The sequence below is a fragment of the Gymnoscopelus braueri genome, assembly GCF_963280865.1.
Source record: "Gymnoscopelus braueri genome assembly, chromosome: 19".
NCBI lineage: Eukaryota > Metazoa > Chordata > Actinopteri > Myctophiformes > Myctophidae > Gymnoscopelus > Gymnoscopelus braueri.
In genome coordinates, this window is record NC_137621.1 from 9,790,186 (window position 1) to 9,804,260 (window position 14,075).

General features: G+C 42.5%; 1 protein-coding gene across 2 annotated transcripts; it reads left to right on the forward strand.

The window, feature by feature from the left end:
• The first annotated feature begins 1,871 nt into the window (after positions 1-1,871).
• Positions 1,872-14,014, forward strand: haus2 (HAUS augmin like complex subunit 2). 2 transcript variants are annotated; one of them, XM_080414535.1, is made up of 7 exons: positions 1,872-1,916; positions 3,444-3,537; positions 4,144-4,239; positions 5,212-5,281; positions 6,000-6,132; positions 6,572-6,680; positions 13,650-14,014. In XM_080414535.1, exons 2-7 carry the CDS (start codon positions 3,451-3,453, stop codon positions 13,758-13,760), a joined length of 606 nt encoding a protein of 201 aa, XP_080270661.1. In that variant the 5' UTR covers positions 1,872-1,916; positions 3,444-3,450; the 3' UTR covers positions 13,761-14,014. The 2 variants fall into 2 exon arrangements, with proteins under 2 accessions (XP_080270661.1, XP_080270660.1); XM_080414534.1 differs by having other exon boundaries at positions 1,875-1,911.
• Positions 14,015-14,075: the final 61 nt, after the last annotated feature.

A 14,075-nucleotide genomic window follows, 5' to 3' on the forward strand; every position in this document is an offset into this window, starting at 1 on the left:
TAGACTATACATTAGACACAACATCCATTCAGACAGTAGACTATACATTAGACACAACATCCATTCAGACAGTAGTCTATACATTAGACACAACATCCATTCAGACAGTAGACTATACATTAGACACAACATCCATTCAGACAGTAGACTATACATTAGACACAACATCCATTCAGACAGTAGACTATACATTAGACACAACATCCATTCAGACAGTAGACTATACATTAGACACAACATCCATTCAGACAGTAGACTATACATTAGACACTACATCCATTCAGACAGTAGACTATACATTAGACACTACATCCATTCAGACAGTAGACTATACATTACACACAACATCCATTCAGACAGATGTATACATGATATAGTCTGTGTGACTATACTATACTATATATATATATTTTTCTGGATGGCTACTTTTACTTAAAGGGATCCCTGGCTAAAAAGCCAAATGTGCCAAATAAATAAATGTGCATTACAGGGCTGGACCATACATGGACAAATGACATCATCAACTTGTGACGGGCGTTGTCCCCCTTTAGGAAAAGATTAACCATTTCTAAAATAACTAAAATATTTAAGGTGTTTTTTAATTGACATTTTAGTTATAGAGCAATTATAATGCATTAAAGGCATATTTGACTTATTAGCCATGGATCCTTTTAACTGACATGTTTTTTATTATCAGTGTTTTTATGACTGGAGTCATTTCCATGGTGACTAAAATTCCCTTGTGGATCAGTAAAATACAGTAGAATATACATTAGACACAAAACAAATCCATTCTGGTTTCTGACAATAGACATTATGTCCACTATGTGTGTAGGATGTGTATATACTTTAGACCCAATATACAGAATCTAGACAGAAACTAGTGCATAGTGTGCTAAAGACTTATACTGCCATCTAGTGGTCATCTTTTGTAGCAACATTCACTGCCACCCCGTGGATTTCACACTGGCCACAAGACACAACCATATTAGAGTTAACCCAGTGGTGTAAAGTAACTAAGTACATGTACTCAAGTACTTAAGTACAGTTTTGAGGTACTTTTACTTGAGTATTTCAAATTGTCAGTACTTATACGTATACTTCTACTCCACTAAATCTCAGAGGTAAATATTGTACTTTTACTCCACTGCAATTATTTGAAAACGTAGTTACTTTGTAGATTTAGATTATTATTAATATTATTATATGTTATTAATACAGTATACTTTGGCTATTTGAAAATAGCCAATCTACAAGCTCACGACACAACGCGTCGCAAGATACCATAAATGTTGCTTGCTGCATAGGTTACCCTGGGACCCCCCAGGGAAATATTCAAAAACAGAAGATGTACAAGCTCACTAGCTTATGAGCTTGTATATTATCTGCTATTTTTGAACTGCCAAATTGCCTTGTTTTGTAATATTGCCAGCATTCATAGTAAAGTAATACTTAGCTATAATCAATGCTAGATATACAGTCTACAGGCATACAATTGAATCATAATTCATTTATCTATGAATTGAGTACAAAGGACCCCAATGGAAACAAGCCATAGGCTTTCTTGGGTTTTAAATCCTCTTAGCTGACCTTGTATTGAAATGCACTTTCATGTGCTTTTATCTGCAAACTGCTAATAAAGTATTCAATCAATCAATCAATCAATCAATCAATCAATCAATCAATCAATCAACCAATCAATCAATCAATCAATCAATCAATCAATCAATAATGCAAGGCAACAACAACAACAACAAGAACAACAACAAAAAGAGTTCTCCAGTGTGTCCAGGAGGTGGCAGCAGAGAACAATACTGTTTCCCATTCAGCTGCGGAAGTGTCTTTGACTCTTTGTCAAACACCACAGAGGAAGACGGAGGAGGAACAGCATTACAGCAACAACACTGAACGGTGAGGTTTGTTTTATTATTATTATTAACATACGATCTACACATGACAGAACTCTACTTTATTCATTCACAGGTGCGGTACGAAAATAGCCGATCTACTATTGAGGCGTTGAACTTGTAAGCTTGTAGATCGGCTATTTTGATGCTTTTTAACAACTTCTACAGAACTAACAGTCTAACGGGCTTATTTTACAAATGAATATCAACTTGTTTGACGCATTCACGTCTCTCCAGGAAAGCTGTATGTAATTACTTTACATAATATAATTGATGTAATTAATTAGTTTGTATATAATAATTGAATCTGTAAACAAACAGTTTAATCTTTTCAAAAGTGTACACGCCGCTCTTCTGTTTCCGATGTTTCCATTGGATCAACATCAACCACGTGGTCTTGACGTCTCTAGCCAGTAGCCACGCCCCCCCCGCCCCCCTGAAAAAAAATCCCATTGATAAAAAGTAATTAAATAAATAACAACTTATCAGGACAGCACTGTTCCAAAAATGGTGTTTGTGTGTGTAATATAAAGCAGTAGTTCTAATCAAACTTTTTTTTTAGGGAAGGACCCCCAAATTGATATGTATTTATTTGGCCGCGGACCCCCATCTGAAAAGGTTTAGTGCCAGGGACCTCCAGAAGCAAAGATTTGAGTAAAAAATGTTTGCTTAAAAATAATAATAAGCAGAAGCATAAACTGACACCAGCAAAGCTAAGCAGCTGATTTATTCCAAAGAGGCAGAAAAGATATGCCTGCCTTTTCTTTCTTTTTTTATCATTCATCTTATTAATATTATATTTCACCACCGAAATTGCATCCGTCAGATATCTGACTCAGAGATGTAATATAGTCTCTGTCGGGTGGAAACCTCATTATGTCCAAAACTGTTATTTTTCAGGAAAAAAATGCCAAAGACACAACAAACAAGCTCAAAAATCTAATCTAACGATCTCAAAACGTTTCGAGCTTGTGGATGATCTGCTGCTTTTGATGCTTTTGTGTGACGCTGTTGTGTGATCAGGTTCGGCGTTAATTTACGAAAAAACACAACAACAGATTATTTAGAATATGGAGATAAGAGGTTTCTGCCCGACAGCAATGCTATTGCTGCTGTCGGGCGGCAGAAACCTTGTCCAAAAAAAGAAGAACCTGTGTTCCAGTGGATCCAATGGTAGTTATTATTATTTTAGTCACAAGCTCTTGTTGGTGCTTTTCATTGGTTTCAATATTTCAATTTTATAGTGTTCCACTTCCAATTTTGTCGCCCGGATAAACAAGTGAAATTAGCAGTGATGACGCAATCATTGTGTCATCACTGCTAATTGTACTTGTTTATCCTGTATGAGTTCTTTCTCCTGAATAGATAAAACTGGTATCCTGAATTTATTTTCTGTTTATTAAAGAGCTGGAGAGGCAGGGAGACCCCTGTTACCGAATAAACACTCAGGGGAATATATAGTTACATGTATATTTTTTGCACCTTGTTGAATAATGAATACAATCCATTTGTAATTGATCAAAGTGCTCTCTTTAGTTTCAGCATGAATCAGTGGGACAAGGCTCCGTTTACTGTGACGCCAGTCGCCGCCCTGCTGGCTAAATGTGTTGCCAGAGGAACCATATCACAGGTGAGGAGAAAACACAAGGGCTGCAACGGTCAAACGAATCAATTATTACATTAAATTACTAAAATGTCATAAAATAATTGTTATTATAGGTGAAATGTGAAAGAACATTTTTATGATTCAGAAGCATGCAAGCATCCTTAAGGGCCTTTCTGTGTGGAGTTTGCATGTTCTCCCCGTGTCCCCTAGGGTAGGTACACAAAAAACATGCAGTAATCCTACTGCCTCCCCCTGGTCTGCCGGGGTGCCTGATGGAGGGGAAAGGAAATGGTAGGAATAACGTGTTCCTTTCACGCGCCACGTCCAACCGGGGAAACTCCCCCCTGTCGGGTGATAAGAAGCGGCTTGCTAGATCCTCATGTGTTGAAGGAAGCATGAGCTCTGTTAGGGGCTCTCCCCAGGCGGGCAGAGGGAGAGTAGCGTACAGGATTACCTGTACATGAGTAACATGATAACCACATCACTCCTAGTGCCCCTATTCTGGGGCCAACATTCACCCAAAATAACTCCTCTACAACTTCTACCACATTGACTGCACAGATGGAAACAGTTTAGTTTCAACCCTGTTCTTATTGGTTCTATTCCCTCTGTCTGTATGTCCGTCCTCAGGAGGAGTTGGACGCTGTCCCCAGAGACATCAGTGTCGTCTCTGATTCCCTCCAGGAAACTGAACAAGACTTCAAAATGAAGAGGAGGCTTGATGAGGTACTGGAATAATCGTTCAGGAACGCTGAGAGGGAGACAGTGTGGGAGAGACAGACAGTAGGACAGCTGAGAGACAGACAGTGTAGGAGAGACAGACAGTAGGACAGCTGAGAGACAGACAGTGTGGGAGAGACAGACAGTAGGACAGCTGAGAGGGAGACAGTGTGGGAGAGACAGACAGCTGAGAGGGAGACAGTGTAGGAGAGACAGACAGCTGAGAGGGAGACAGTGTAGGAGAGACAGACAGCTGAGAGGGAGACAGTGTAGGAGAGACAGACAGCAGGACAGCTGAGAGGGAGACAGTGTAGGAGAGACAGACAGCTGAGAGGGAGACAGTGTAGGAGAGACAGACAGCTGAGAGGGAGACAGTGTAGGAGAGACAGACAGCTGAGAGGGAGACAGTGTAGGAGAGACAGACAGCTGAGAGGGAGACAGTGTAGGAGAGGGAGACAGCAGGACAGCTGAGAGACAGACAGCAGGACAGCTGAGAGACAGACAGCAGGGCAGCTGAGAGGGAGACAGTGTAGGTCAGGAGAGACAGACGGCTGAGAGACAGACAGTGTAGGAGAGACAGTTTATTGGGGGCAGGGCAGATGCTTTACTCTCCTGCTGTTGACCTGTCTGCAGGTCACCATTATCTTCTGCCTCCACACACAGTAACATCCATTATCTTCAGCCTCCACATGCAGTAACATCCATTATCTTCTGCCTCCACATGCAGTAACATCCATTATCTTCTGCCTCCACACACAGTAACATCCATTATCTTCTGCCTCCACACACAGTAACATCCATTATCTTCAGCCTCCACACACAGTAACATCCATTATCTTCAGCCTCCACACACAGTAACATCCATTATCTTCTGCCTCCACATGCAGTAACATCCATTATCTTCAGCCTCCACATGCAGTAACATCCATTATCTTCTGCCTCCACATGCAGTAACATCCATGCTGTTGTTGTCCTCAGCTGCAGACGGAGTTGGAGATGTTACGCCTGGAGAAGGACACTGCAGACGTTTCTCACAAGTTCTACCTGAGTAAGTCTGTTGTGTTTCTGAGTAAAACTCTTTAGCACACAGACACGTATGTATAAATATTATTCAGGTTGGCGTTGGCCAAGGAGAGAATCCTCAAGTGGTTATCATAATGTGAACAAGTGACATTGGAAGTGATGAAACAAAATGAGCAGACCAAATTGGAACTGGAACACTATAACATTGAAACTGATAATTGTGGGGTATTGCGGGGTATAGCAGATCTACATCTGGGTGGGGGGGGGGGGATATCTACATTTAAATTTTTGGTAAGGCATTCCACGTTTTGGCGGCACCATACGTAGTAGAATGCATTTTTCCCCATGCTTGAGCCGATGATGGAGCGCACACGGACGCGTGATTATGGATCCCACCAGCGATCCAGGATATAGACCCGGCTTACCTGTCTGATTGGCTCCCTGGCAGGCATAGTTTTACTGAGGTTAGGGTTAGGTTTAGGCATAGTTGCAAAAACGAGAACTGTCAATCACAGCGACTACTGACCAATCACTGCAGGGTTTGCCAAGGGCTGGTGTGGGATCCATAATGACGCCACACGGACATAGGATGTCACCCACTGATTCACATACTGCATGGGTTTATGTTCTCAGTCGCCACGACTGATTTCATTCATTTAGATTCCATAGTAGCAGTATTTATTCCATGCACCTGTAAACATGTGATGTGACAATAAAGCTGATTGTGTTGTTGCTGATCCCAGGCCAGCGGTTGGAGACGGTCCAGAGGTTCTCCAGTCACCTGCAGGAGGTTCTGAAGGCACAGAGCAGCCTCAGACAGAGACTGATGAGACCCATGCACCAAACCAACCTGCCCATACAGGCTGATCTGCACAGGTGTGTGTGTGTGTGTGGGGGTGTGTGAAAGAGTTACAGCTTGTAACCAGTGGTGGAAAAAGTACTCAAATGTTTTACTTAAGTAAAAGTATCAATACTGCAATGTAGAAATACTCTGCTACAAGTAAAATTCCGGAATTAAAAATTTACTTCAGTAAAAGTACAAAGGTATTGGTATCAAACTGTACTTAAAGTACCAAAGGTAAAAGTGACTTAATCTTGCTCATGTAGGTTAATCGAATCAAAAAAAAATCTATTTTTTCTTAAAATAAGAATTTAATTGTTTTTCATAATCGACTAAATCAATTTGTCTGCTTAACCGTCTTATACTTTGTGGTACAATGGGGGCTAATGTGTTGTGTTATTGTGGTGATGTGTTGTGCTGTGTTTATTGTGGTGTTGTGTTATTGTGGTGATGTGTTGTGTTGTGTTATTGCAGGTACGTGGTGGAGCTGATCAGCATGGTGGTGGACTTCATAGAGAAGCTGGACAGGAACCTGGAGATTGTCCGCTCCGTTCCCACCATGGACCAGTCCATGGTTCAGCTGGTGAGAGCTCATACTTCTCTGTAGTTTGGGCCATCTGTGGGCTCCTTGCACACAAATAACGCGGCAGCCATCGTCTTTGGCTTCATTACCCAAGATTCTCTGCACGCATGTCCGGCGAGGACACGCTGTGATTGGCCAGTCGTTGCTTTGACTGGCAGTGCTGCCTCGGTGCCGTGGTGCCAGATTCTGTGAGAGAAACGAGCAACCAGGTCAGGAAAACCAGCCCAAAAGAAGCGACTTTGGGCCACATGTGCACTTTAACATATGCATCAGCTATTTGAAAATAGCAGATCTACAAGCTCACAACGTGTCGCGATGCGACGCGTTGTGAGCTTGTAGATCGGCTATTTTCAAATAAAATCTTGCAGGTAAATTATAATAAGCAGATCTGCCAATCCTGTTTGGTGCCTTGCAAATGCCAGGATGAAACTCATGGTCTCCCCTATACATAGTAATACAGTCAAGCCCCTAGCAGGGACCCCCTTGAGTCTATACATTTATGGAAGGATGATTGTTGTTGCTTAACTTTATAATTTTGTGGGACATAATACACTATATAGTTGTTAAAAAGTTACATAGTGCTGCTTTAAAGGGGCACTATGTAATCCTTTTTTTTATGAATAAAATGCAATTTTGTCCAATCTGATAATACAATATAACTTATACAATTGGGGTGGTTGTATTTTGTCTCCCTGCTCTTCTATTGAGACATTTAGATGGTGTCAAAGGTCATGTCTCACCTAGACACAGGATCTGCCTGATGGTCAACATTCAATGTATCCCCTGAGCAAGCAGACATGCTCTATTAGCTCAATGGTAAACATTTCAGCAGGAAATCAGGTTCAAATCCGGGGTAGACGAGGAAAATGTTACGTAGTGCAGCTTTAACGTCTACTGAACCCATCACACCAGTTCAACAACTTTCAACCTGGTCTGGTGTCCTCTGTTTTGGGTCTTTTATAGGTGAACATTTTCCATAGTGAAAAACGGCCGATCTACAAGCTCTTGTGAGCTTGTAGATGGGCTATTTTTTGCAGCAGACGCCGTCGTATAAAATAGGGCTTAAAGGAGTAGTTCACCCAAAAAACTCAGGAGGGGCGAAATCCCAAAACGGCGGTGGCGCCCGCCGCGCCTCCGCCGCGCCATGCCACTGACTGCCACTGACTGCCACTGACTGCCACTGACTGCCACTGACAGCCACTGACAGCCACTGACTGCCACTGACTGCCACTGACTGCCACTGACTGCCACTGACTGCCACTGACTGCCACTGACTGCCACTGACAGCCACTGACTGCCACTGACTGCCACTGACTGCCACTGACTGCCACTGACTGCCACTGACTGCCACTGACTGCCACTGACAGCCACTGACTGCCACTGACTGCCACTGACTGCCACTGACTGCCACTGACTGCCACTGACTGCCACTGACTGCCACTGACAGCCACTGACAGCCACTGACTGCCACTGACTGCCACTGACCGCCATGGACCCGCCACGCCCCGCCACGGACCCGCCACAGACGCCACTGACAGCCACTGACCACCACGACCCGCAAAAACCCACCACAGACCCGCCACTGACCTGTGGCATATTTTGCGTTGAGATTTCATCAGGCCAGATCTCTGTACATTTTACTTGAATTCTTATAATTTTAATGTTTCTATGATCTGTCAAGTTTATATTTTCCGGTGTATCAGTCATGAATTTATTATAATTTATTTTATAATTTATTATAATATCAAATGATATCAAGCCGAAGTTTTCTGTGCGTAATTACGCACATGGTCTGCTCTTTTTTTCCCCTCTACACGATAACTCTTTGCCAAAAATAGCCGATCAACAAGCTCACAAGTGTGAGTGTGCTCCAACGGCCTGGGTCTGTCTGTCTGTCTGTCTGTCTGTCAAACGCCCGCGGCCGTAACACACACACACACACACACACACACACACACACACACACACACACACACACACACACACACACACACACACACACACACACACACACACACACACACCCCTATCTATCTATCTATCAATCTGTGGTGTGTAACTATTCCCCCCCTAGTTCCTCCCACACGCACGGCACGCACGCGCGTATAATTAATTAATGTAAAAGAATTGCGCGCGCTTTGAGCGCGTTTCTGCCCCTCAAAAACTCGCCCGGGCCCACTCAGGCCCAGTTTCACAGTAACACTGAGTACACTTACAATATGCTTTGTACTTATTTTCTACTGTTTCTAATGTTAATCACCCTGTAACTCAACCACTTTGGAGCTGCTTTTAGCCTTAGATGCAGTTTCAATTATTTTTATTACCATAGAAGTGCAGGGATTGTTATAAATAAATGCTGGTTAGGCTTATCAGATATAATAGCAGTGTTAACAGCAAGCATTCCTGTATCTATTACAGGGTGGGTGGTCCGTCCGTCCGTCTGTCCATCAATCTATCTGCATGCAGCACGCACATCTGAATATATGTCTTTCTGTCCATTTATCTATCTATATGCAGGCAGCATGCACATCTGAATATGATTTCAACGGATCCAATCATTATTATCCTGACAAATAGTGAATCATTGATGGATAGAGAGTCAATCGAAAGTCCGCGCATATAGTCAATAAGATGGTTATTATTATTCATATTATTATTATTATGACAAACAGTGAATGTCTGACGGACAGAAAGCCTTTTCGAATGATGCCCCGTTGAAATTATATCAAAACGAAATCATATAATGCTTGTATAACGTCCCATGTGTATTGTATTATAATCATTATCATCATAATAATCAAAATATTAAAGGTAGGGTAAGTGATATTTTTTGGTTAAAACAAAAAGTATTTTGTTAAAAGGTTACAATACTATATTCTGATAGTAATCATTGCTATAGAGTGTTTTTTCAGTAACAGATGTCTCCCTGTCTCTCCAGCTCTTTAATAAACAGAAAATAAATTTTTCGGTAGGTGTCAAAATCTCAGCCAATCAGGAGAAAGTACCATTTTTTAAGCTTAATTTGTATAGTGTTCCAGTTCCAATTTTGTCTGCTCATTTCTTAGTGTCATCACTTCCAATTTCACTTGTTTAATCTATATCCTGATTGAGTTCTCTGTCCTGGTTGGATAAAATTGGAAATGAAACTGAAACTGAAACGAAAATGCATTTTCTGTTTTATAATGAGATGGAGAGACAAGGAGACTCCTAATACTGAACAAACACTCTATAGCAATGAGTACTATCAGAATATAGAGCTATTTAACACTTATTTTAACCAAAGCAAATCACTTACCCTACCTTTAACCAAACAGACATGTGTGGCACGCATGTGTCATGCACAATTACACGTCACTGCAACCATCATACAAATAACATAGCAGGCACAGTGACAACTGGATCAACTGGATCAAGCCGTTATTTTTACCCGTTATTTTTACCTAATCAGATGAGAGAGAGAGGTGTGCGCTTCTTATGGTATAAGACCTATACAGCGACTGGACTGACATGACCTTTTAACACTGACAACTTTCCTACTCATTCCTGTGTGCATCTTTGACCAACCAACCACACCCCATTTACAGAAGGAATAGCATATATATAGATATATCATATAGCATATGTCTGTTATTGAGCTGGCCAGTAAACTCCATTTGTCTTGGACTTGGTGACGGTGTTGTGATCATTCTGTTTGACAACCCAGGACGAATTCCATTGAAATAGCCCAAACACCAGCCAACTTCATCAGATAAATACTAATGTTAAAATACTACCTATTTGAAGGTACACTGCTACACTCTTTTTGTAATGATCGCGAATGAACTGTCCAAGGACCTGGACCATGACATGTATTTTGGCTGATGTGCGTCGAAATGGATTGTTTAGCAATTTAATGACAATAATAATAATAATAATAATAATAATAATAATAATAAGGGTAATAATAATAATAAATATAGCTGCAAGCAGCAATAAGCGGTTTCGAGGGATAAGGCAGAGACAGGAAGAGGCAGGCAGAGAGCGAGAGAGAGAGAGAGAGAGAGAGAGAGAGAGAAAGAGAGGCAGTTAGAGAGAGAGGGAGGGAGGGAGAGAGAGAGAGGCAGGCAGACAGACAGACAGACAGACAGACAGACAGACAGACAGACAGACAGAGACAGACAGACAGTGAGAGAGAGACAGACAGACAGACAGACAGACAGTGAGAGAGAGACAGACAGACAGTGAGAGAGAGACAGACAGACAGAAAGACAGACAGATCTACTAGCCAATCTACAAGCTCCATCGCCTCGCAGCGTGAGGCGTTGTGAGCTTGTAGATCGGCTATTTTTGGCAAAGAGCAATCGGTGGAGGGAAAAATATATACTATATTGAGGGGGTCCCTGCTTCATCTCGCTCTCAGCAAGGGGGTCCTTGGGCTGAAAACCCTTGTGACAGATGATAGATTAATTGACAGATTATAAAATTATAAGAATTCAAGTAAAATTGACAAAGATCTGGCCTGATGAAATCTCAACTGCTCTGTCTCAATGTGCAAAATATGCCACAGGTCAGTGGCGGGTCAGTGGCGGGTCAGTGGCGGGTCTGTGGCGGGTCGTGGTGGTCAGTGGCTGTCAGTGGCGTCTGTTGCGGGTCCGTGGCGGGTCCATGGCGGTCAGTGGCAGTCAGTGGCAGTCAGTGGCTGTCAGTGGCTGTCAGTGGCTGTCAGTGGCTGTCAGTGGCAGTCAGTGGCAGTCAGTGGCAGTCAGTGGCTGTCAGTGGCTGTCAGTGGCAGTCAGTGGCAGTCAGTGGCAGTCAGTGGCAGTCAGTGGCTGTCAGTGGCTGTCAGTGGCTGTCAGTGGCAGTCAGTGGCTGTCAGTGGCTGTCAGTGGCAGTCAGTGGCTGTCAGTGGCAGTCAGTGGCAGTCAGTGGCAGTCAGTGGCAGTCAGTGGCAGTCAGTGGCAGTCAGTGGCAGTCAGTGGCAGTCAGTGGCAGTCAGTGGCTGTCAGTGGCAGTCAGTGGCTGTCAGTGGCGGTCGTTCCGCCGTGGCGGTCGCGTCTCCGCCGCGGCGGGTGCGGCAGAGGCGCGGCGGGTGCGGCAGAGGCGCGGCGGGTGTGGCAGAGGCGCGGCGGGTGCGGCGGAGGCAAGGCGGGGTGCGGCGGAGGCAAGGCGGGCGCGTCTCCGCCGCAGCGGGTGTGGCGGAGGCGTGGTGGGGTCACGGCGGCCGCCACTGCCGCTTTGGGATCCTGCTGTCTCTCAAAAAACTTACTTATTTTCCATCAATTGCATCAATTGCAAAGGCTTAATCGCATTCTTAAGCCAATAATTTGATGACCGGGTGGCTGCTCAGTAGGAGACTCCGCTGGTCATCAAATTATTGGCTTAAGAATGCGACAATAACAAAAAAAAGGCTTCATGGGGTGTGTAATTGATAGAAACTACTCCTTTTAGTTTAAACGCAACACACAAACACAGTCAAAGTCACTCTTTTAGCTCATAATCAAATGCAAACAAAGCAGATTCTGACAATATATCAATTTTAAAACCAGACATGGCATTTTTCTTTTATTTTTTAAAATGGTCAACTTTGTGTTGATTTCACTATTTGCATTTAGGAAGAAGATCCGGCAAGTGAATCACTTTGTTATTGTACGTGTAAGAACTGACAGTGGTACCTTTTTGTCAGTCATTGTAAACAGATGGAATAATGCTGAGTCAGGTCTTTGTAATGTTACATATCGTCAGAATGTGATTCGTTTGCATTCATTTTTTGTTTCACTGTGCAATGTCAGTCCATTTCTAATCAGGGGATCAACTAATTGAAGATGGCATCTCTCCAATATTTGGTGTCACATCATGGCAAAATAACTACACAACCAACCCAAACATGTAGTTGTAGGCGGAAAGGTTTGATGTAAAATATCCCCAAAACATTTTTTAAGATGTTTTTTGACACGAAAAAATAAGGGCTTAAACCATTAAATACCGGGAAAACATTTGTCATTTTAGATTTGTGCGTCGGCTAAAATGGCAGATATACAAGCTATTCGTGCTAGTCTGCTAGTTTTGAACATTTTCAAAAAATATGGAATTTGAGAACTACTGATTTTAGAAGGCATTTGTAGAATCGACCTCACGTCTTATAAAAGTGAACATGATCTCTCTCTCTCTCTCTCTGACCCTCCTCGTGTGTGTGTTTGTATTACTATACTTGCGAGGACCAAGTATAGTAGAATTTGAAGAAATCTACATTGTGAGGACCGTTTTCCTGGTCCTCACAATGCAAATGGTTGTTTTATAGTTAAAAAAAAACCTTTTTAGAGATACGTTTACAATCAGTAAAACATTCAGGTCAGGATTAGACATTTAGAGGTTAGGTTTAGGGATTTGGAATTAGAGTTAAACATGATTTATACTTAGTTGCGCGCCAGTGTCATGCACTGCGACGCGTTGTGAGCTTATCGATCGGCTATTTTTCGGCTTTAGGCTTACGGTTAAAAATAGCTAAATATACATATTTTTTAAATGGCATTCATAAAGTGTGTGTGTGTGTGTGTGTGTGTGTGTGTGTGTGTGTGTGTGTGTGTGTGTGTGTGTGTGTGTGTGTGTGTGTGTGTGTGTGTGTGTGTGTGTGTGTGTGTGTGTGTGTGTGTGTGTGTGTGTGTGTGAAATATGGAGATACAAGGTTTCTGCCCGACAACAAGGATAGCGTCGCTGTCGGGCAGAAACCTCTTATCTCCATATTCTAATTTTTTTTTTTTTATTTGCCCCCTACTTAATCTACAATTAATACTACAGCGTCACCCAAAAGTATAAAAAGTAGCAGATCTACAAGTTTTGAGCTTGTAGATCTGCTGCTTTTCGGCTTTAGGCTTACGGTTAAAAATAGCTAAATATACATATTTTTAAAATGGCATTCATAAAATGGCTGTCCTAAAGTGTTGATGTCCTCACAAGTATAGTAATACAAACGTGTGTGTGTGTGTCCTACAGAACACGGCTGTGGTTCAGTTGCTGGACCAGGTGTCAGAGGTGGAGGGTTTATCCAGGCAGGTGTTGCAGTGGAAGGAGCATCACAGCAGTCTCTCCAACGCCTCCACGTGACCCACGGATCAAATGGGGGTTTTTCTCCACAGCATTTTGGGCACAAGAGAAATTATGTTTTCACTTTTACCTCTGCAGGGGGTCCCGTGTCTCTGTGGTGGGAAATTGTTCAAAAATAGCAGATGTGCGAGCTTGTATACACTATCTGCAATTTTTTTAACAGCCAAAGCAAAAATGTGAAGACACGGGATGCTTTCCCGGTTTTAATGGGATAACTGCTGTGGCATGAAACCCCTTGGCCAATCTTAACAAGAACAAAACATTGTCTTTTAACCTGGATCTCATATATATATATATATATATATATATATATAT

Excerpts from the sequence above, each read along its gene's own strand:
- haus2 (XM_080414535.1), top strand. The coding sequence starts at position 3,451 with ATGAATCAGTGGGACAAGGCTCCGTTTACTGTGACGCCAGTCGCCGCC. Across the intron at positions 3,538-4,143 it reads CCAGAGGAACCATATCACAG|GAGGAGTTGGACGCTGTCCC; the intron begins GTGAGGAGAAAA and ends GTCCGTCCTCAG. Across the intron at positions 4,240-5,211 it reads TGAAGAGGAGGCTTGATGAG|CTGCAGACGGAGTTGGAGAT; the intron begins GTACTGGAATAA and ends TGTTGTCCTCAG.